This window comes from Lygodium microphyllum, chromosome 3, assembly GCF_053477565.2.
Source record: "Lygodium microphyllum isolate KBCC chromosome 3, Lygodium_microphyllum_v1.1.10, whole genome shotgun sequence".
Classification (NCBI taxonomy): Eukaryota; Viridiplantae; Streptophyta; class Polypodiopsida; order Schizaeales; family Lygodiaceae; genus Lygodium; species Lygodium microphyllum.
Window position 1 is genome coordinate 125,459,081 of NC_141137.1, and position 25,057 is coordinate 125,484,137.

The window sequence follows — 25,057 nt, forward strand, 5'->3', positions numbered from 1 at the left end:
TCAGTATATGCAACCATATTATGAACATTTCGTAGTCGGCCAAGGGATATTCTAGGGAATGTTTCATTTACTATCAAGCCGGGGGCGTTGCCTTTGGACCCTTGTGAGGGGGGGGGGGGTCATTGTGAAAAAATGCTCTAGATGCAAAAAACATGAAACCAATCATACGACAACGCAAGACTGATAAACTCAAAACACAGATAGAGTTAGGGTTAGGGTAACTCAAAGATAGTGAACACAATGAATAATAAGTAAATGAATAATGAATATACAGTGCTCATGCCAACAAACACACTGAATACTAAACCTGAAACTCTCGTATCTCTAGAATCAAGGCAGAGGTTATGAGTTGTAGAGTGTATCGTACTCTAAACGGATCCCGAATCGTAGCAAAGGGAGCCTCTGAGTGTCGAACACCAATGAATGTAGCCAAGGAAGATTGGATATGAGGTAGACGGCGGTGTAGGAGAGAGAAAGACTAAAAGCGTAGGTACTTGAGGAGAGAGAAAATATGCACAACAACTGTTAGGTGCAAACACAACAGATAGTGGTGAGAGAATGTCAAGGCAGCAGCCAGAAAACCAAAACACAACATTCAAAGGAGAGAGAAGATCCTGGTGATAGTTTTTCGCTGGTGGAAATAGCGACCAACTGTAGGTGACAGTACCCAACTATAGGCGACAGCTCCTGGGACTCGATGACAACAACAAATAGGTGAGGAAGGTTGGAATTAAGCGCTAGATAGTAGTAGGTGGCTAGTGGAAGCTTTGGTTGCGATTTTCCCCAAGAACGAGGTGTGGGTAGCAAAGGTACGACTCTTGAAACCTGCAAAAACGAGATTGAGGAGAGTGGTGGGGTGCATATTTGTAGAAAGTTTGGGGAACCCAAATTAGGGTTTTGTATGTGGGACACAGTAACTCTCTAGGATCACGTTTCTTTTTAAAATAAGAGGTTTTATTAATTAATTAAGCATGTTTTGGGGTGTTTAAGTTAGGCTAATGTTTTTTAACTCTACATTTCCTCTCAGGCAAAAAACAGAGCCATGAGAAATAAGCCGTTAACATATATATATTTTTATCCCAAGGCGTCTCACCCCAAAGTAGCTAGAGCATCGGGCAAAGGATACATGGCGACTGTCCGATGACTTACTAAGACTACATAGGCGATGGTTATTTTATCAAGGGAGCCGAAGTGATCACCCCAAAGAGGCTAGGGCATCGGACCAAGGGTGTGCATTGGTTGCCTAGGGGCTTACCAAGTCTTGCAAAGGTGGATGGAATCAACAATGGACTTTTTTATGTGTGTAAAAAAATAAAAAAAATAAAGGACTGTTAATGTGATTGTTTTTGCTTTTGTTTTTCTCCCCCCCTCTCCAAAAAAAAAAAGGATTTAGCATTAAGTGAGGGTTTTGAATCAGTTTTCGTCCTATTGAGTCATTATGCCCCGAAGTATGGAAAAAATAGGATGGATTGACCCACTACCTTCATAGAATAAGTAAAATAATCCCACATACTACTAGGTAAGTGCTTAGGGATTCATAAGTATGTGTGTGTGTATGCCAATCATATGCAGAATATATGGAGAGAAAGGCAAAACGGGTAAGCATGCAAGACAAGCAAAGCCAGCATGCAAGCATAGGAAAAATAGTATCCTTGGAGATTACCATGTGCAATGGCCATGATAATGGTGGATCCAAAGTCGACCACTCCAACCATGATTGAAAAGGGTGAAACGCACACAGATGCATGTTTACATGAACAAAATGCCATTGCATGTGATAATGCAAAGGGGAATGCAAATATTCATGCTCATGCAAAATGCAATGCAATGGTGTCATGTGAACAGGGCCCTTGTAGGAAAATTGTTGACTTGCCCAAGCTTCCATTTATAATTATGTCATCTTGACAATGTGGATGAAGTTACAAATGTCCATAATACATAATACATAAGAAATAAATGTTTGAAAGTAAAAAGGTATTAACATCATCACTGTCACTATCAAGAGAAGGAAACCGTCTCCTCTCAAACTGGAAGAAGTGAGAGGGAAACACCCTCTCCTCATCAATCTGAAGAAGTAGAGGAGGGTGTACCCAAGCCGATCTGTGGTAGAAGATACTAGAGAACTGACCGGTTGATTGCATTCCCAAAATATTTGCAAAATTATCGCTTGACAGTACAAACTCTAGATGAATGGTACCTAGGTCAACCTGCTCTCTGGTGAAATGGTAGTGAATCACCATGTGCCGTGTTCAAGGGGAGACGATAGGATTGTCCACAAGGGCAATGATGCTCTAGTTGTCGCACTAGACAACTGTAGGCGACTCGCAAGCGAACCGAAGTGCAGCTAGCAAGTTCCTTAGATAGATGGCCTTTGTAGTGCCATTGAAGAGAGCTTGATACTCTGTCTTAGCTGTGGAAGCTACCACTGTCTCCTGCTTATGGTTTGCCCAAGAGATGGGTGTTGTGCCCAAGGTATAGAGGTAGCCTCCATAAAAATCGGGTATCAGGATCTCTCGCCCTGCCAGAATTAGTATACCCTTGCAAGCATTAACCATGACCATAAGTTAGTCCAAAATTATAGGTACGTTGTAAATATCTTAAGACACAAAGACAAGCAACCCAATGAGACATTCTAGGTGCTTAAAATACTGGCTAAGCAAACTAACTGAGAATGCAAGTCTTGGCCTAGTATGAATCAACCCAAGTAATTTCCCTACAACAGAACGATAGATATGAGCATCAAAAGGTGAATCCAAGGTATCCTTGTGCAGATGGATAGTGGGATTTAGAGGCGTGACCATTGGCAGTATCTGATCAATATAATACCGTTCCACCAGCTAGAGATCATACTTTTCGTGAGACAAAAATATACTTTCCTCGGATCTAACAATCTCCATCCCCAAGAAATAAGACAACAATCCTAAATCTGTCATCTCCAAGGTAGCACAAGTTGTATCTTAATCTCTGCGAGAGCTGTAGAATCTAAGCTAGTGAGTAGGATATCATTAACATATAGCAGGATATAGCTGACTTTCGTACTAGTCGTGTGTACGTAGAGATTTGAATCATAGGGGGTAGAATGATATCCATGAGTTTGTAAGAACTCATCCATCCTGTGATACCAAGACCTTGGCGTTTGCTTTAGCCCATAAAGAGCTTTCCGCAAGCGAAATACCTTGTCAGTCCGGTCAGTGGAAGAAAAGTTGGGAGCCTGCTCCATGTAGACCTCTAAATAACCATTTAAAAAGGCACTTTTGATGTCCATTTGATAGATGGGCCAACTGTGGTGAGAAGCGAGTACAATCAATAGAGAAAATGACATCAATGGAGTAGTAGGTGCGAAGGTTTCTTCATAGTCAATGTCATGCTTTTGCGTGAAACCTTGCACTACAAGGAAAGCCTTGTATTTGTCTAAAGTACCATCAGTCTTTAGCTTGGTCCTAAAGATCCACTTTGTCCCAATGACCTTCTTGTGGCTAGGACGATCTACCAGGGTCGAAGTCTCATTCGGATCAATAGTGTCCAGTTTTTTTTCCATGGCCTCACATCATAGAGGGTCCTAGAGAGCCTCTTGTCAACTGTCCGCCAGCTCACAATATGCAACGTAATCAGTGGTAAATAGCTATGCATATGAAGCACGAGGGGCGAGCCGACTAGATCTTCTAGGGCCCTTTGGAGTAAGATCTAGTGGAAGGATCCCCGAATCTCGCATGGTCAACTGACACTAGCGAGGTAATGGGTCTCGTGGAGGAGACCTGGGATCTAAAGTATGTACAGGAAGTCAGCAGGAGCGGGTAGTAGACCTAGCTCGCTAGGCACAATCTTAAATGATATGAGCGAAGGTGAGGACGAAGAGTCTAGTGCAAAGAATCGCACTACGTCCCTCTCATCAAAGACAACATCCCTTCTAGCAATCACCTTATTTGTCTAAGGATGGAACAAATGATAGGCTTTCGCTTCGGAAGATTAGTCCACAAAAATCAAGAGTTCAGCTCCAGGGGTGAGCTTTCTTATCTTGTCATCAAGAGTGTGCGTATAAGCATGACATCGAAAACTTTGAAGTGAGAAATAATAGGCTAAGAGCCAAAGAATGTACGGAGTCTTTCTAGGGACTGTTGTAGTCAGGCATCGGTTGAGGATAAATATTGAAGTGTTAATAGCCTCGACCCAAGGGCGTTAGGGAGCTATGCCTCAAACAACATAGAGCGTGCCATATTTGGGACAGTCTAGTTCCTACGCTCTATGATTCGAGTATGTGTAGGGAAGTTGGTAGAGGTGAGTTGGCGTGCAATACCCTACTCTTGTAGAAACTCAAAAAACTTGTGGGAGGTAAACTCGCCATCGGAATCACTCATAGTCCTGGAAGTGATGGAACTTTGAATCATTCGTAGTCTGCTCGATAAGAAAGTGGGTCATGTGGCAAAGGCCATTAGGTTGTGCCTTGCTGCAAGCAATCACTAAACCAATCTGAGAGTCTAGGACCTTGACTATGGTCATTGTGAAGAAAACTGCTTGCCCCAACTAGCAAAGCTACTGAACGGACAAGAAGTTGGGGGACATGATAGACATCATCGAGCGAAGCAAGATTTGGACCTAGGTCTGTGGGAAAATTGAGGTGACCCTTGGCTTGAATCATGACCGAGGAGTTATTTCTTATGTAGACACTCTTGGTTGTAGGGGCTCGGGAAATAAAAATGTCCACTCTAGGAGTCATGTGATGGGTAGCTAAACTACCCATAAGCCAAACAGGTACTGATGTGCTTGGTTGTGACGAGTGGACCTTTGTAGGCACCTCATTAGGAGGCAACTCGCAGATATGAATGAGACTTGCATCAAATATCTTTGAGGAGACGATGTGGGCCTTTGTTGGGCCTCTGTTGACTAATCAAACAAACCTTGTGGAGTTGAGAAGTTTACCAATTGTGATGATGGACCGGTGGCAGTGTGGATCTGGCCTCTCCACTGACCGTGCCGAGGGTTGCTACCACCCTGCTTCCCTTGTTAGGGGTAATCCAACTAGGGTGTGGGGGTCTGATTTTTGGATTTGGGCTATGTGTCTCTTGCCTTAGATCCAGACTCATCAAGATGAATGAGTTCTTTAAGTTGAGGCAGCTGGGTTGTCTCTAGAGGCATATGACTCGAAATTTGTTTCCTTGCTAAAATATGCCCTGACAATGAGTATCCCCTAGTAAGTCTCAAAGTTTTGTGATGGCCTGAATCCATCAATAAACACTCGGTTGGAATCAATGTGTCATTCAGATTTGCAAGATGCATTGACAAGAGTAAGACATATTGCCCAAAAAGTCCAACCAAAGTCTAGACCTTGGGCTTACAGAGACCAAAATCCATGGATGTTGAAAGCTAAAATTAAAAGGGCACAAGGACAGATGACCATCCTGGAGTAGATTTATAATCCATCACCTTTATACATAGAATGAAGATGGACAGGGTCTTCAGGAATCTACTATATAGCCGCCCACCGGTTTGCTTATCTACATACCAACCTAAAAAGGATCAAGTGGTTGGAAGACTTGAAAGTCGTGAAGCTGTTCGTTTTTGTGGAAGCTCACGTAAATTCGACTTTACATATTCGAGGTCGGAGGGTTAAAATGAACTCATATGTATATGAGGAAGTAACCCGTGTAATCCCCGAAGACAGGATTAAAGTGTTGGGCCGCCATGAGAACTATGGATTCCAACGGAAAGGGCCACCCTTTTAATAATGTTGAAAATACCTATTCTTTTAGGTACATTTTGTCATCTCGACTTAAGTGTTCATTGATTGTTTCCTTGGGATTCACTAGCCCTACTTTGATTTTGATGTTGATTTGAGTTTTGTGTATCCTTACCCTATTTTCCCCTCTGAGAAGATGCAACAAGAGCCTTCTCTATTGAGGACTTGCTATGAAATTGATTAAACAACCGTGCATAACGCAATAACTGACACTTAAACTCATAAAATGTGGATATCTGAGGTTGTGAAATCACCTACTACACAAAATGGAAATATTTTCTTGGCAGCTTGTTAAGGAACATGGTAATTTGATTGTTAGAGAACTTAGGAGGCCTAGTGGTTGAGAACTCGGCGAGGAGACACCTATACTCAGCCAACTTTACTTTCAAGTCATCCTTGTTGGTGATTTTGAAATTTTGGAGCTCATGATTTAAATTGATGCGACGGGTCCTATATTTTGAGCCGCATAGCGGTCAGTCAAGTGTGCCCAACACTCAGATGCTAAGTTGAAATCCTGAAGCTGAGAGTGAAACTTAGGCAACAAGCCTTGCATAAGCTTAACAATAGTGGAGGCATTACGAGCCTTCCATGAGTGAACGACCTCGTATGGAACAAGGGCGGGATCAGGTTGGGGTTCCAATCCCTATACTAAATCCCATAGGTTTTTGAGAGTCTAAGACATGCCTCATCAAATTTGACCAAGTGGTGTAGTTTGACCCATTGAAACGAGTCTTGTCATTAATGCATGCTTGGCAAATGAGGAAATAGAACCATGAGGTGTTTGGGAAGATGATAGATGGGATAAGATGGTAGTGGTGGTGGATAAGTAGTAGGAGGAGGTAAAGATGGATAGGTAGAAATAGGTTGCTGATGTCGAATGAGTATCAATTGCTGCGCAGGTACCGAAATGGACATAGGTCCACATGATACCATAGGTGTATGTGGAAGCATTGGGACAAGATAGCCTTGTCCAAATGTCGGATGGGACATACAGAATGATTGGATGGTCCACTAGTTAATGCAATAGAGGCAAACTGCAATACTAAATGATCCACACTCGAAGAATGCCTTGGAGGGGGAAAACTCGAAAGTGTGTGTGTGGGAGGATGAACTCCCATAAAAGGGACACCACCCAAATAATAGAAAGGAGTCCTAAAGGCTATGCCTAATGGAGGATCCCTCGGTGTGGTGTGTTGTGGAAACATAGGCTCACTTAATGGAGGGTGAAAGCAATGTGCAACAGAAGATGAGGGAGGGATGAGTGGGAACCCAAATGGATTTGTGATAGATGTTGTTCTGGGTAACATTGTAGGTTTCCTTCGTCTTAAATGCATTAGATGAAGATGCACCTACTCCATATTGACCATGAGAAATAAAATCATTTGAAGAAAAAGGAAGGGTAGGAATATTTACAAGTTCTTCTTTTGGCTTCTTACCTAGTTTTGAGTTTAAGAAGAAATACATGTCTTCCTCATTACTCACAAACCGAAGCTTGTTTTGAAGTGTCCCTTCTTGATAAGCATCTCTCGATCCAATAGAAAATACAGAATTAGTTGGCATAGAATCTGAAATAGTAGGGCTCGTATTTGCCATTGGAGAAAAGTAATATTGTGGAAGTAATGTGTAATCCGAGCTAGGTTTCACTTGCGGATGGTCAGTTCGTAGTGGAGATTCTGAAGGCCATGCAAGATCATTAGTTTTGTGCATCGAATCTAAAGGAGAAAACTCGGGCTTACCTTAACCTCTTGGTGAGCCCTATGATTAAGGATGAAATCATATTCAACGGCAGAATTTGATATGGTCTGTGGACTCCATGGTAGTCTGATGGTTCTCCGCCCATGTAAGATTGGACAGTAGCAAGCTGAGAGATCCACTCTTGATCGTTTCTGTTCATGTTTAGCTGTGGAGATTGGAGTGATGTTGTGAATGTGTTTGAAGTCATGTGACCCTTTTGTTGTTCCTGCTCTCGCAAATGAGCTTTTTGATCAAATGTCAAGGTTTCTCAGAGAGTAACTAGCTCTCATACCATGTGAAGAAACACTCAACGTAAAAAGCATGAAACCAATCATACAACAAAGCACCGATTGATAAACTCAGAACATAGTTAGGGTAACTCAGAGACAATGAAGACAATGAATAATAAGTGAATAAATAATAAATATGCATTACTCATGTAGCAAACACACTATGCAGTGAATATTGAACCTCGAATTCTCGTATCTCTAGAATCAAGGTAGAGGTTATGAGCTGTAGAGTGTGTTGTACTCTGAACGGATCCTAAATCACAGCAAAGGCAACTTGCGTGTTGAACGCCAGTAAATGCAACCAAGGAAGGCTGGATCTAATGTAGACAGCAGTGCAGGAGAGAGAAAGACTTAAAACGTAGGTACTTGAGAAGAGAAAATTTGCACAACAGTTGTTAGGTGCAAAGACAGTAGACAATGGTAAGAGAATGTTAGGCGGCTGAAAACCAAAACGAAGCATTTAGAGGAGAGAGAAGATCTTGGCAACAACTATTAGCTGGTGGTGATATCAATGAATTGTAGGCGACAGTACCCAACTGTAGGCGACATCTCCTGGGACCTAGCGATAGCAGCAAACAGGCGAGGAAGGTTGGAATCATGCGCTAGATGGTAGCAGGTGGCTGATCGAAGCTCTCTGACCGTGATGTCCTCCTAGAATGAGGTATGGACAGTAGAGATACGGATCTTGAAACTTGCAAAAACGAGATCGAGGAAAAGTGGTGGGATGCATGCATATTTATAGAAAGTTTAGGGCACCTAAACTAGGGTTTTGCATGTGGGACGCAAAAACTGTCTAGGATCCTGTTTCTTTTTAAAATAAGAGGTTTCATTAATCAATAAGCATGTTTTGGGGCTGCTTAAGTCAAGCTAATGCATTTTTAGTTCAACAGTCGTTGGCCCCCCTAAGAACACCTAGCCAAGGGTCACTTCCATGGCTCTCGTACCCCAAAATAGAGATCCTTGATAGTTGTTATACCTTATAACTTGATGCATTGTGTCTGAAGTTGCTACCAACATAACTACTCTATCTAACCTAAGGGCTAGATCTACAAAGGTCATATAAACCTCATATAACCAAGGTTGTCCATCTATGTTAGATAGGTTGACCCTTCCGATCCATCCTGTCTAATCGGACCTATCCAATCTTGTTCGAAGGCGAATGTCTGATGGCTTCACTGTATTGGTCAATTGCATCCTGCCCAAGGTCAAAATAATTGTTTGGTGACTGTTTTCTGTGCTTTTCCTCCCATTTTCTTCAACGGCTCTCTCTTCTCTACCACTTAGTCTCCTCCAACAACTCTCTTCTCTTTTGTCTCTTAGACAAAGTTTCTTTCTTTACCTCTCTCTCTCTCTCTCTCTCTCTCTCTCTCTCTCTCTCTCTCTATTGTCTCATCAACTCTAAACCCTAAAGCACACTCTCTCTATAAAAACCTCTCCCTTTGCCCCATCTCATTCATCCTTTCTAGTATCTACTCACTTGACTCTTGAGCTTCCCACTCTCTTTTGCACTTACTTTTGAGTAAAGTCTCTAAATTTATATTTTACATCCAAACATTAAGTATAGCCTTTAAAGTGTATGTAAATTTTTTTGTTTTCATCCAATGTAGGTCCAAGATTTATTAGTCCAATTAATACCATAGTAGTATCGGATGGTACTAATTGGACACCATCAGACGTGACAACCCTTCATATGACATACAAGTTAGCACTTAACTAATGTTCTTTGGGCTCACATATGGCTTCTTCTCATAATGGGGGGGGCCTTATAACTTGGAGCACCATGGATCATTGGTGGCAACTTACAAGGGTGGGACATTGAGCATATCTAACACCCCCTTTCAATGTCTACCTGTAGACAAACTACATCCTTGGCCCAACGCCAAGTCTCTGAAGATGAACTTAAAGTAGATTCTTTGTAAGAGCTTTGATGAAGATATCTGCCCCATTCTCCTCTGTTGGATAGTAGACAAGCTCTATTATCCTATCCTCAATCAAGTCATGGACATAGTGATACTAGATCTCAATGTGTTTGGTATGTGCATGAAAAACTCGATTTTTGGCAATGGTGATGTAACTCTAATTGTCACATCTTAGCATTGTTGTATCTTCATCTTGTACTTCCATACACCATAGGATTCTTCTTAACCATATTGCCTCACATGTAGCAAAACAACTTGCCCTATACACTACTTTGGTAGAAGACTGTGCCACAGCTGGTTGCCTCTTAGTAATCTAAAAAAATATTTCTGAATTCAAAGAGAAATAATACCTTGTAATTTATTCCTTGGATTCATTGTCATCTACCCAATTTGAGTCACAATTCCTCGTTAGAGAACTTCCAGAATTGTATGTGATACCATAGTCAAGAGTTTTCTTAAAGTATATGAGCATTCATATCCCGGATTGCCAATGACTTTCTTGTGGTTTATTTAAGAACTTGCTCAAAATACCAACAACAAAACTGATATCTAGCTTGGTGTTGTACAAGTAGATGAGACTCTGAACCAACCTCTTGCATCTCCCAATGTTTGCTAGTGTTGATGTATCCTCAATGGATAACTTCACATTGACCTCCATAGGTATAGTATCTCCTTACACTCAATTATGCCAAATGCTTTCAAGATCTCCCATTCCTACTTTTTTTGAGAGATGATTTTTCTAGGCTCTTATCAGACTTCAATCCCTGAACAATAGTGCAACAAGCCCAAGTCTGTCATTTCAAACTCAGAGCTCAAAGCCTTTTGAGTATGATGGATTATATATTCATAGTCACCTGTAATAAGATGGTCGTCTATATATAGAGTAATCACTATAGACTTTTCACCATTCGTATAAACATACAAGTTAGCATCTGAGGCACATCTTTTGAAATTTAAGTCTAAAAAGAATTTATCCATCCATTGGTATGATGCTCTAAGGGCTTGTTTCAACCCATATAATGCCTTCTTTAGCTTACAAATTTTGTTTTCAGAATGGGGAACCTCAAACTGTGGTGGTTGAGCTACGTACACCTTCTTCTTGAGGTCACAATTGAAGAATGCATATCTAACATCCATTTGGTAAATTAGCCACTTCTTATGAGCAGCCATTGCAAGTACTGTGCGAATAGTGGTCATTCTGGTAGTTGGAGCAAATGATTATTGAAAATCAAATCCTTCAATTTGTGAAAATCCTTGTGTAACTAGTCTGGCTTTGTACTTTACTAACCTTTCATCAGCCTTGTACTTGATCTTTTAGATCCACTTGGTACCAATAATCTTTCTCTTTTCTGACTGATCCACTAGCTCCCAAGTATCATTCTTCATTATGTTGTCATTCATAGCTTGCATAGGTCTTCTCCATGCTAAATCGGCAAGTGCTTCTTCCAAGTTTGTTGGCTCATTTACTTCTCTTATAATCTCAGCCATCAAGGCTATGTTGACTATGTGAAGAAATTTCTTTCTTTGCTTCTCTATTCTCTGAGACCTTCTCGGTCCATTTGTTTTTTTTGACAATGCTAAGCATAGAATTATTGCGATCATAGAGTTACTTTATACATCAGGGCAATGTCTTTTCCGGTGGCATGATTGCAAGTTGGTGATTTTTTTTGTGGTCATCAAAAGACGATGCTTCCTCCTCCTTGAGGGTAAGGACAACACTTGGGACATGTTCATAGTGGACTACTTTTTCATTGGATGATAAAGTGAAAAAACTTGTACTCTCCTCCTCCATCATATGTGGCTACTCCTAAAACACCACATTACGGCTTGCTATGATCTTCTTTGCCTCTTAGTCATACAATTTGTAAGTCTTTTGCGCATCACTATAACCCAAGAAGATACATTTCATGCTTTTTGGTTTCAACTTGTTTCTCTTATCTTTTGGAACATGTGCATAACATTTATAGCCAAAAGTTATAAAGTGTGAGACAAATCATTTCTTACCAATATAGGCCTTGTGAGGAGTTTTGCCCTTAAGAATCTTCGTGTAACCCTAATTGAGAATGTAAATTGTAGTATTAATAGCTTCTACCCAAAATTGGTTAGGCAATGCCTTGCTCTTAAGTATACTCCTTTCCATTTCCACAATGGTGCGATTTCGGCAATCAACAATGCTATTTGGTTGAGGTGTACGAGGACACTTAATCCCTTTGCTCTTGCAAAAGTCTTCAAACTCCTTTGAGTTGAACTCAGCACTGCATTTATTTTAAACTTGGTTATACTTTGCTCTTTTTCATTCTCAACAAGTTTTAGCCATTTTTTAAACTTACCAAAATCTTGAGCCTTATCACGAAGGAAATACAATACTCACATCTTCCCATTGTACTTCTTGACAATCAACATAAAATAAGAAGATTTTCCCAAGGCTTGTATTTTACCCCACAAGTTAGCGTGGACAAACTCTAGAGAAGCATTTCCTCTATTTTTGCTTTCATATGGAAATATCTTTTTTTGTTAATTGCTCACCATACAAGCTTTACATGGTTTTTTTATTTCAAATATTGCAGGTAGGTGAGCAACCATACCTTGCTTATGCATCTCCTTTAACACTACAAATCCAATGTGACCAAATCTCTCATGCCAAGTTTTACTTGTGTCCGCACCAATGGTGGCTGTAAGAGCACTTAGCTCATATAGGTTATTACTTCTTTCTCATTTGTCGACAACTTTGCTAGCACTATTAAGAACTTTTGCACCTATCTTGGAAAATCTCACCTCATGGCAAGATTAATTATGGAAGCAATTGATAATAGATTTCTCTTAATCTCTGGAACATACAACACATTTGAAAGCTTTTTGAGTTCACTATTTGCAACAACAAAGGAAATAGTATTTGTGTCCTCAGCACGGCATTTTGCATCATTTCCAACCATCATAGTGATGGATTCTAACAAAGGCTGGATAGAATTGTATAGACTCTTCATATTAGTTGATAAGAGGTGTCACTATTCAATACCTATGAGTCGGTGATAGATTCTTCTTGCGTCAAGGAACACACTTTCTCATTGGTCTCCATGAATAACTTCAAGTGTGCTTCAACCATATTGGCTATCTCCTTCCCTTTATTCTTTAGAATGCCATTCTTTTCATTTGCCTTATTGACACGACAATTTGCAATTGCATGTTCTTTTTCCTTGTGGTAGAAGCACTCTCTTGTAACTTTTTCTTACCACTATTCTTCTTTTTGTCACCATTGGTAGAGGAACCACCTTTCCCTTTAGCATTGGCAGAGAATGCAACATCTCCACTACTGCTATCTTCTTGGGCTTTTAGCTGCAACTACTCCATTAATAGTACAGAAAATTTCTCAAACATCAAGGCTTGGGGTTTCACATGAGTGTTTAGGATAGTTATTAGTCCATCAAATTTTAGTGGACAAATCTAAAGACACCTTTGAGCTAGCATCTCACTAGTCTTTTGTATCCTAGCTCAACCATTTGGTTGGGCAAGATCTTGATCTGAGTAATGAACACTTCAGTTGTCTCTTTTTCAACAAACTTCTTTACTTCTAGTTGATTCTCCAGTTTTTGAATCCTTGTTTGATTTTGAGTTTGGTATTGACTCCTTAGTACATTCCAAGCCTCAGATACCTTGGTTGTATGCTAAATTAAGGTTTTCAAAAATGTCAAAACAGCTTCTAACTAAGACCCAGAATGCATCTGTGTTCCTTTGTTTCCAAGCCGTAGAAGATTTGCATGTGGAGGAATCATAACACTTAAATTTGATGGGTTGGGGATGGATTGTAGTTTTAGGTTAGTCCCCAACACCATCTCTAGAAGCTTATAAAAATCAAGGATGGTTGTAATTTTAAAAACATTGAGGCACACTATATGATGTATGGGGGGTGAGACTCAACAAGTGAGGTCAATTTGGTCTATATTCCTACGTAGGACAAGGTACCTGATTGATTTGCTCTATTTACCTATGCAGAACAAGTCAAAAGATCTATTTATGAAGGCCCTCTCTTGTTAGAAGTTTGAACATTTTTGGAAAGTTGTGGACATAGTGCATTTCCAAGATTGATCTGCCATATCTTGTACTTGCTTGCATCACTATCACTCGTTGGGGGCTTGGTAACATATATTATGATGTGTGAACATGCGTAACCCCTTGGGTTTTCTTCCTTTTTAAGAGGTGGTTTTCCCTCAGGCTTATACATACCTTACTCTTTGTCTTAGGGTTGTGTGTTTATATGTTTTCTTTTTCTTTCATATTTTGTATAGTAGAGCTTTGAGCTCTATCTTGCTCCTCCATTATCACTTTGTTGTTACTTGTGTTGTTGCTTTGCCCCTCGCCAAGTTGCCATTGTCTCCGATATTAAGTAGAGAGTAATAATTCTACATTCTGCTTTCCAGCTTTTGAGTTTGAACTTCTAGCTTTTAGCGAATTTCATATTGTTTGCAAGTTTCAACTTCTCATTGCAATTTTGGTTGCACATCTTTTCTGTAAAAGCAAGGTGGAAATGACATCTAATTACAAGAGCAGTTGCATCAATAAGTTTTTGGGACTAATCAAGTTCAATTATGGAAGATGTCCTAAAGTGAGCATTTAGATGTCTAGAAAAATATGTTGGGAATATCCTTTAGTGCACTATGTATGTTTCAGTAACAAATTATGGATCTAGCTTGGTGAAAATGACCATTCTTTCTAAAAGATAAAGCACGACGTTTACGGAACTAATTTTTTGGTTGGTAATATTGCCATCCTCATCATCAATGTCATTGTTTGGCACTCACCAAGGTTGTCTATGTTCATAGTATGAACTGGTGCACACATTATGCTCTGAATGGTACCATACCATATGTATTCGTACGATTTAGTACAAAAAAACAGGGCCTTTTTTGCCGCTCTCCCCCAAGCCTCCAACTTTCTTTCTTTCTTTCTTCTCTTTCTTTTTTTTTCTTCTTCTTCTCTCTCTCTCTCCCTCCTCTCAAGCCCTCTTTTTCTCTCAAGCCTCTCATCCCCTGCACTCCCTCTCCTCTCTCAAGCCTACACTTCTCTTATTTACATGATCATTCATGTATGATGTATCCACTCCCATCTATGTACTTGGAAGTTGTAGGTAACAGTAGCGCATGTTGAGCATGCGGCATGAGGTTTTGGTGTGTTTACCCTCAAGTATTCATCTTATATACTCTAATAGCATTCCTATTCAGACTTTAAATATCTATAAGGTACCATTTAGTACCATATTTTATAGTATTGTATGATATCGTGCCTTTCGTACTTGACAACTACAGCACTCACTTGGTAGCACTGCCATATCCTTTATCAATCATTACTTTGAAATACAGGCATCGATGCCTGCCCTTTGCTTGAGTGAATTGAGTACAGTCTTGTGGCAATAGCACCTTCTTCCAGTTCGAGTCATATACACAAGTGAGGGCATGGATGCATTGCTCATAGATACTTGGATACACATGACAGAACTGGTTAGCATGAGATCTAGGGGTAAGTGGATTATGAGAATGAGGAAACTTTTGCCAACTACAGAATGTTTTGTATATCGATGATGATTGTCTCCAACAATTGAACTTTTTGTCGTTGCCTTGGCAAATGTTGCATCTTTAAAGCTGTTTCCACCTGTGGTTAGACTGAGATGGCTGCCCCAGTGTGGTTGTGGGGGACTGCTGTTGTAGTCTCTGCACTGCTATGTTTCCATCTGCTCTGCCACCTTGACTGTCTTCCATACCTATGGTTGCAATCTACAGGTCCAAACAGACCTGCATATTTCATTTTGTGCCTTCTAACGATTGCAGAAATTGGATGCTGCTCCTGCAGCCTGGACATACAAAATGGTCCTCAATCAAATGGTCTTCCTTGGAAGACAGCATACAAAATGGTGTATGTTTTGCACATGTTCATAGCATATAGAGTGACCAAATGAAGGGGAAGATACTCTCCCGCTCTTTAGGATTGGGGGCAAGATGGCCATGGGACTGCAGCAGAGGCTTTTAATTTCTCTTAGAAGAGGACAAAATCCAGCTGCAATTTTGGCTCTCATACCAAATGCCACAAGCAATCAGTTTTTGATACATATAATTACTTACAATAGACACCGAGTCTTTGTAAAATTTTGAAAATCAGCTCTTCCATTCATCACTCTGTTATTGCTTTCTGTCACTATTTTTTAAGAGAATCCTTTACATTTTGGCATCTTACCAAATGGTTATTATGCTTGTGCAGTTTGGTTGTGCCAGAGTTGTGACTGGGACCCCTTACTTCTTTGTCAATGGGATCCCAATTTATGATGCAGATTCCTCATGGGACTTCTTCCAATGGATAGACATTATTGAGCCTCTACTTACTGGTGAATCTAAAAAGCATGTGAGTCTATAAGGCCTTTGTTGAAACTGCAGATGTCCTACTTACAAGTGGACTAAACGTTTGTAAGGGCAGGATGTGTAGATTATTGATAATGATGAAATTTTCAGTTTTGAGATCAACTGTATGAACTATGCTGTTCCAATCCGTTGTAATCTAAGTGAATGGATGGAGTGCACGGCACAATCAAGAATTTCACTTTTTATTAGTTAAAACCACTTCATGTTTGTTTCAACTGTAACATCTGCTACTGTTCCACTGTTGATGAACAATTTGAAATCCTTTGATAATGATAATTCGGGTCTTTGGGTAATGTCTCATGCATATTCTAATTCTGTACAGAGTGATTGTAAGACATTTAGTGGAAACTTTGTCAGCATTGTAAGGGCATGTTGTTATAGTGGCTGAAGTGCCCCAATGGTACTTAATTGACTTACTTCATATTGACTGAATCTTTGCATAAAGCAAGGCCATTCACGTGGGGTATTTTTTTTTCCCTGAGGGGGGGCTTTTTTAGTGAATTGTCTTCTGCATTTAGCTTTTGGGATTAGCTTTTTCATTTTGATTTCTTTTTCTTCCCTTTTTTATTTGGCAGTTCAAAAGGCAAAAGATAGATGGTACACTAAAGCCCCAAGACAGCCAAAAAAAGAATCTGCAAAGGCAAATGCTCTAGTGTAACCACATGCACCTAAACTAACACCATATGTATTGCAGTGAACTATACATCATGTAAGCACATGGAATGCTTTCATCGCTTTACTATAAGCACATCAAATTTTGAGTAAACAAAGTCAATAAATTGGCTACTAGATAGGATAGATCTTGAATAGCAATACATTGCATTTCATAACAAATGTGTCCATTCAATAGCTCTATGGAAATAGAAATAAAACCTTACTATTTTCTTTTGTAGAAAATTAAGGGCTTCTCTATCAGGCTTAAGTTCTCACAACTTTTATTAATACTTCAATCACATTGAGTTCATGGGATGGAGTAAACAAATTGGCTTATTATATCAATTATAAAACATTTACAATTTAGCTATCTTTCAAAAAGAAAATCTTATTTGTTTTCAACTATGAGTTCACACTCATTTAGAAATTGTATGTGTTTTGTACATGTGTGTGTGGAGTGTGCATGTGCTCATGCACCAGTGTGCACAGATGATATATAGAAGTCCAATTGCCAGCATTTGTCCTAATGTGGTTGTGCTAATACTATTCTCTTTGGCAATTGATTTGTGAGAATCTACTCTAGATCACATCGTCACACTTAAGGCTGCCATTGAGAGCACATGTCATGGGAGGAGTGTATAATTTACTGCTTTGTGTATTCCACAAAGCTTTTGACCCAATGTTGCAAGTTAATGCACTAGTCTACAAGACATTCAGGTATTAGAGGGCATTAGATGGAGGATCTTGGCCTTATATGAGCTAGTCAAAGGGTAGGTCTGAGCCCTTGGAGGGATGCTAGATGAGGTTTTCAGCACCATTTGGACTGAAACAGGGTTGCCCACTATCACCTATACTCTTTGTGATATACGTAATGAGATCTCTAGTTACATTGATGAGCTTGAAAGGTTGGGAACGGGTCTTGGAAGAGTATTGATTCTCCCTTTGCTCTATGCTGATGATATTGTACTCATCTCACATACCCCAAAGGAGTTGATATTTGAATGTACTACAGACCTTTAGCCAGGAGAGAGATCTCAAAGTGAACCAGAACCATGGGAAGACTGTTACCAGAAGACCAAGGTAATGGTTTACAACACTCCAACAGTGGGCCATTAGATTACCTGATTTTACTTATGCACAAAGTCGAGAGAGAGCTAGCTCAAGATTATGTTGCACTCAAAGGCATTGAGAGCCAATGCACAAACACAATTTTAGGAGCCTCAGATGAAGCTGTAGTTATTTGATTTCCTAGTCACAATTTATATGGTGATCTTATTTGGGGGATCGAGTCTTTACCATATATGGAGTGGATCTATATTGGAGCAGCTGATGTGAGACAGAGGAATTTTATGATGGATGGGAGCAGATGGAGGAACTACTAGTGGTGATGATTTTACACATGATCAGGACAAAACTATCAGTGCATAGGATGTAATATCCATAGAGATGGGTGCCTCACCAATGGTAGTAGCAGCCCTCTTCCAAAGAGTCACTTCATACAGAGGTGGAGCCTTCCGAAACACATATACTCCATACTCACACTAGTCATCTCAAGAACTTGCACAGGGAAATACAAAGTGCTGGTGCCTAGACTAGCACATGGTTACAGCTACACGACCTATAGACGGCTGTCCCTATAGTACAATGTGAACTCCCTTTTCATAGAGTTGAGCCTGAGTGAGCTCGGTAAGATCGTTGACATCATTCAACTAAACACAGCTTGTACATGGTTACATTGACTTAAGCCGCCACGGAAGAACAGGTCTCTTGTGTTGTTGTGGGTGTACATATCTCATATTTATGTCTTTATAGGCCTCCTTTTGTAGCCTTTATTGTTGTTTATGATCTCGAAGATGAAAAGGGGGACATGTCTTGGCTTTTGTAAAGAGTTCTTTGTGGGCATGTGAGATTGTTGTGGAGATCTCTACAGAGTGTTGAACCCATGGGGTCTACATTTAGGTTTCATGCTCATTTAGGCAAAAGACTAGTGCTTCCTCAACACAAATCAACAAGTCTTCTTGCATGAGTAGAAACGTTCAGAATGTGGCATGTTGTTTTTCACAGATGCAGGGCCCAGGCCCTTGCATACTCTTTGAGGAGGTTAAGTTGAAATGTGGCATACCAATTCTGGAGAATTTTGATTGCTTTTCTTGTGTGGAAGAGAGATGACAATGAAGGCCAATACTAATAATAGAAGGTCAATTGAGATGGTAGAAAGGGTGTAGACTTTTCATAGGCACATGTGCAAATTGAGTAGAGTGAATGTATGCGGAGGCTATGGTAATGCATTGCCTCATGTATGATAAGCACGGTGAGTAAAGTTTCTACCAAGGACTCTTCAGTATGCAGGCCTTGGGATGTCTCCATTCTATCCCTCTGCATGAGGAAAGATGATTGTTGCTTAATTCTTCCAAGAGTGTAGAGAGATTGAAGATTTTCCGGAATAACAAACAGAAATGGATACATGATGTGTGGCTACCCAGCGCCATAAATGTGATTATATGGAAGATAGAAGTGCTATGAATAAGGGCCATGAATCGCGAGACAAAGTGATTATGGAAAATAAGGAGAGCAATTTTTAATTAAACATTGGATGCACAGATCATTGCAATGCCGATCATTGCAATGCACCCCCAGTCCGTGTATTGATAAGTGCACATTTCTAGCTTATGTAAGCGTGCCTATATTATGTAATTATGTACCTATACTAGATCTAAAGGTGTGTGGACATGCATAGCGTTATGTCTATTTTCCCATAAAAAAATACGTGTTTCTACGTTGATGACAAATAGCAATGTCGGCAACCTAGTTTTGATTTGGATTTGTAGAGATGCATCAAAAGATTGGACATACAAGCATAGAGCTGGAACCTTGGGTTTTTGACCACAAACGATATGTTGAAAGCACTTAATGGCTCACATTGCTTACCGTTTGAGTTGTCAAGCCTCTTAATATTGAGGGGCAAGTTCTTATACTTGTTAGAATACCACTATTAGTTACCTCGTTTGTGCGCGTGTGCGTTTTTCACACCACATGTTTTTGTGAAATACGTACATAAACTAACAGGCAAATGTGGCATTTGTATACAATGTACACCAAGTATATGTGCATGCACATGTATTGGTTTGTGTGTGTGTTTTACTATATAGATGTGTAACTTATATGTTTAAACTCCCCACACTATACGCACGTGCACTCTTGAAGTAATATCACAATTTAGATGTATATGACCTTGGATACAATTATTGGGTGTCATACATATGTACACATGTATGAATCGAATATAAATCGTGCACTCTTTGTAATGCACACTCGCTTATATATGCATGCATGCATGTATGTATGGATGTAAGTATGGATGGATGCATGTATGTTTGCACGTATGTTCCAAGAGGGGTGTGATACATTGCTCAAAGTGCAAATGTTCTCATGAAACTTGCCTCAATAGATTGTCATACGTAGGCATTCTAGATTTCTCTCGATCTGGTTGACATGATTATATAGACACCTTAGTTTAAAATGATCAAGTGGGCAATATCAATGGCTATTCCACATTTCTTTAACATTATGATCCTTTGTGTAGAATATACTAACACTAACCTGGATTGCTAGGTTTAAAATACTAATGAGAGGAAACTCAATAAATCAATCCATCCTAGTATTTTTTAATTGTTCTCAATGATGACTTCTTTGTGAGTGAGAGATATGAAAGGTGTCTATATTTTTATTGATATATTCACATCATAAAAGTGTTGGCTAATGTTTTGATATGATATATTTACATTATTAAAAAGCTATGTAATATTCTCTTATACAACCATAAGAAACTTGCATTTGTATTATGGCAAGGTTATACACGTCAAGGAATTGCAATCCCCTCTAGTGCAAACATGTTTTAATCAATCCCATCTAAAAGAATTATGATTTCCTCTGTGGAAAACATCCTACATTTAGGGCATCCTACACACACACACACACACACACACACACACACACACACACACACACACACACACACACACACACATATAGGTTAATTGCAACAAGTTCTCAAACATAAATCTTTTAATGATATTATTTTTCATGTTTAAGAAGAGTTATTGGTTGGATCCAAAGAAATCCCACTTCTGACTTGAGGAAGCTAACAAGAGTAATCCAAATAACCTTAATAATGAGCTAGAATAAGAGTTATTCTAGCCATTTGGGGAAGAAAACATCACCTTTTCCTCTTAAAGAGACCTCTCCTTGATATTGATTTAAGATACAATAAAGAAAAAGCATCACAATTCCTAATCCTCCACTTCCTATTGGCACTTTCACTTTGCACCCTTATTGGCACTTTCACCTTGCACTCCTAGAATTTCCCTATTCAAACATAGATAATTAGCTTTCACACATTATACTCTGAAGACTTTCATTCATGCACGTGTCTACACTTGAGAAAGAAAATACTTTTATTTGGAGAGAGAGAGAGAGAGAGAGAGAGAGAGAGAGAGAGAGAGAGAGAGAGAGAGAGAGAGAGAGGAGGGATTCACCAGGGTTATTTTATCAATTGGTATTGATATTCTATTATTCAGAATCTTACCCTTGATTTTGTGTGTGTGATAAATATGTATAATTCTCTTGCTCATTATTTAGAATCTTACCCTTGATTTTGTGTGTGTATATATATGTGTATGTGTATGTGTGTGATAAATGTGTATAATTCTCTTGTTCATTATGTGTGAATCAAGTGTATGTGCACACCTGAATAGAGATGTGCACATAAAAGTAAGATCACTTGGTTTGTTGGGCAGCTGTAAATCCATTCGAGACATGTAAATGAGGAGTTGCAATGCATGAAATTGGTGTTGCATGAGTAGGCTATGGACGTGTGCGTCAAGTGTAAGTATTGAGACTTGAAGCATAGGTATTGATTATACTAGTAGCATCTTCATAGTTGTGTTACAAAGTTTTTTTTTTAAAACAGAGAAAATTATGTGAAGGAACATACATATGTGTTGGATGTCCTTTTAGAGCACTAAAGTGCTCGCATCTATGGGGATTAGAGAGCTAGGCTTGGGCTTGGACTTGAAGTCTAATAGGCATGCCTTGCTTTGGATCATACACAACTACCTCATTACATGATAAACTTATGATGAGAAAACTCCTATCTTGCGTTATGCATATGTTATACATAGATCCTTCAAGTATAGCTGTTGAGATGGCAAGCTCAATATGTGTAGACTTGATGATGGAATACTTGGTTAGATGGGTCCGCACATCTATATTTAGCACATCAGTGGTCATTATGATCCTCACATGGCCACTGACTTATCACTTATTATTTTTGGTTTGTTGCACCTATCTACAACTAGCATAGTTATAGTGCAAGTCGATTAGTATAGTCAATTATGCACTGTTTGACTTAGTAGGCCACTTTCCTTTATATTGTATCTTATCTATACTTTGTGTATATTGTATTGTGTGTGAATCAAGTGCATGTGCACACCTTAATAGAGATGTGCACATAAAAGTAAGATCACTTGGTTTGTTGGGTAGCTGTAAATCCATTGGAGACATGCAAATGAGGAGTTGCAATGCATGAAATTGGTGTTGCATGAGTAGGCTATGGATATGTGTGTCAAGTGTAAGTATTGAGACTTGGAGCATAGATATTGATTATACTAGTAGCATCTTCATAGTTGTGTTGCAAAGTTTTTTTTAAAAAGAGAGAAGATTATGTGAAGGAACATACATATATGTTGGATGTCCTTTTAGAGCATTAAAGTGCTCACATCTATGGGGATTAGAGAGCTAGGCTTGGCTTGGACTTGGAATCTAATAGGCATGCTCTGCTTTGGATCATAGACAACTACCTCATTAAATGATAAACTTATGATGAGAAAACTCCTATCTTGTGTTATGCATATGTTATATATGTATTATTCAAGTATAGTTGTTGAGATGGCAAGCTCAATATGTGTAGACTTGATGATGGAACACTTGGTTAGATGGGACCGCACATCTATACTCAGCACGTCGGTGGTCATTATAATCCTTACATGGCCACTAACTTATCACTTATTATATTTGGTTTGTTGCACCTATCTACAAGTAACATAGTTATAGCGCAAGTCAATTAGTATAGTCAATTATGCACTGTTTGACTTAGTAGGCCACTTTCCTTTATGTTATATATTATCTATACTTTGTGTATATTATATTGTGTGTGAAAGAAGAAGAAGAAATCAGTAAGAAAACATTTTGGTCTCCATCTCTCTTCTTGTGTTCTTGGGTGAGCTTCCTCTTGTGTGTATAGTGTGTGTTCGGCATAGCAACTTATGTAAGTCCCCCCACTATGCAATTCGTGACATAGTATTAGAGCGATGCCACTGAGAGAGGCTAGTTTTGAGGGCTGAAGTCAAGGAGAAGAAGAAAGGATTTGAGTAAGTAAGCAACGGGTAAGAAGCTCTCCTAGCCAAGAAGCAAACACAAGTTTTATCTACAAGTAAGTTATAGATTACATGTATTATTGATGAGTAGTGAGTGAAAGAGATTTCTTGGTGTACTGATGTGCACTTGCTATAAAAGGTTGCAAAAGACTTGCTTGTTTTGTATCAATTTTGTGATAATGGCAAAGAATAGTGGACACTCCATTGTTGAGAAGCTAAACAAGAACAACTATCCATCATGAAAGTTTCATGTGACAAACTTTCTTATTGGACAAGGCCTTTATGAGTTTGTTTCACGTGAAGAAAAGGATTCAGAGCTAAGTAATCCTACAATTGTAGAACAATTAAAGGTGTGAAAAGAATGGAATGTAAAAGACTAAGTGGTGATGTATTGGCTATTTATAGTCATTTAATAATACTATGTTGAGGTATATCATAAATATATAAACTTTATATGCAGCTTGAATAATTTTTGAAAATATATTTTCAATAAATATAAAGGCGCGAAAGATTCAACTCAATGAATACTTTGAATTAAGGGAAGATGTTTATTAACGAGTATATTTTGAAAGTGAAAAGCATTGCAGATCCCTTAGCACAACTATTAATGCAATACCTAATGATGATGGTTTGGTTTCATTTGCTTTGGGTAGCCTTAATAATGAGAAGGCCTAGAAATTATTTGCCGCTTTTATATATGTGAGGAAGCCATTTTCAATTTTTGACTAGTTGATCTCTCTTATGATCACTGAAGAGATTAACATGCAAGGTAAATCATCTGAAAAAAGTGATAAACAAGTCCAAGCATTTTATTTAAGTTCAGAAAGTGGATATGGCTGATTCTCTTCAAGAGGTCATGATATGGAATATGCTGGTGATAATCAACAAAACATGTTAAATCAACAGTTCATTGAAATGCAGGTTTAAGGAGTTTGTGGACACTTTAGAGGTAGGGGGATCTCTAAAGAAAGAGATGGATGGTAGAACAAAGGTTCCAAAAATTCTAGTATTGTTTGTTATTATTGTGCTAAACGAGGTCATATTATCACCGAGTATTATGCTAAAAAGGATGATATTCGCAATTGTAAATTGTAGCAAGAAAACTATACATCATCTTCACGACAAAATGAAGATAAAAATGAGCATTTGTTTGTTATGTAAGATATGGTGAATACTGTTATAGGAAAATGAATACATGATGATGTATGGTATGTTGATTCAGGTGCATCTAATCATATGATCGGCCATATCAAATGGTTTAGAGAAATATAGGATTTACAAAATTCAGGTTATGTGCAAAGGAGTGTGATTCATCCCACCCAATTTTACATATTGAAAATGTTTTCTTGTCCTTGCATTATGGTTAGACAAAGAGTGCACCAGATGTATTAAATATGATATCCATCACAAAAAAATTAGTGGAAAACTTAAATTATAAGTGTAGGTTGGTTGCAAAAGGAAGTAGAGTCGGTTGCATATTCACTTTAGATGCTGAAATTTTTGCTATGAATGTTGCTATATATGCTAAAGGAAAATGAGTAGTTGTAGATATTGAAATATAGCACAAACATATTGGACATGAAAATATATGGTAAAGGAGTGGTTGTAGATATTAAAATATAGCACAAACATATTGGACATGAAAATGTGCAAATGTCAGTCCCAGAGGGTTAGTTACAAGGTTGCTTGCTTTTAGAGTTGCCAGAATTTGATAAAGTGTGTGAAGCATGTTAGTTAGATAAGTAGGCAAGAAAACCTTTTTTACATGATAGAGACGTGACCAAGAATATGCTTGATGTTGTGCATACTGATGTTTGGGGGCTTACATAGAACATATCTCTTAGTGATAGCAAATATTCTATTACATTTATTGATAATTGTTCAAGAA

At 38.9% G+C, this 25,057-nt stretch overlaps 1 protein-coding gene across 2 annotated transcripts in view; it reads left to right on the plus strand.

Annotated features, from left to right (window-relative positions):
• Positions 1-16,917, plus strand: part of LOC148038857 (uncharacterized) — an 89,719-nt gene extending 72,802 nt beyond the window's left edge. Inside the window, exons 4-5 of one of the 2 annotated variants that reach the window (XM_087674750.1) lie at positions 15,924-16,064; positions 16,657-16,917. In XM_087674750.1, coding sequence (XP_087530876.1) covers positions 15,924-16,064; positions 16,657-16,734 — 219 coding nt within the window. In that variant the 3' untranslated portion in view covers positions 16,735-16,917. The remainder of the gene's footprint in view (positions 1-15,923; positions 16,065-16,656) is intronic. The other variant, XM_087674749.1, reaches the window with a different exon arrangement.
• The last annotated feature ends 8,140 nt before the right edge of the window (positions 16,918-25,057 follow it).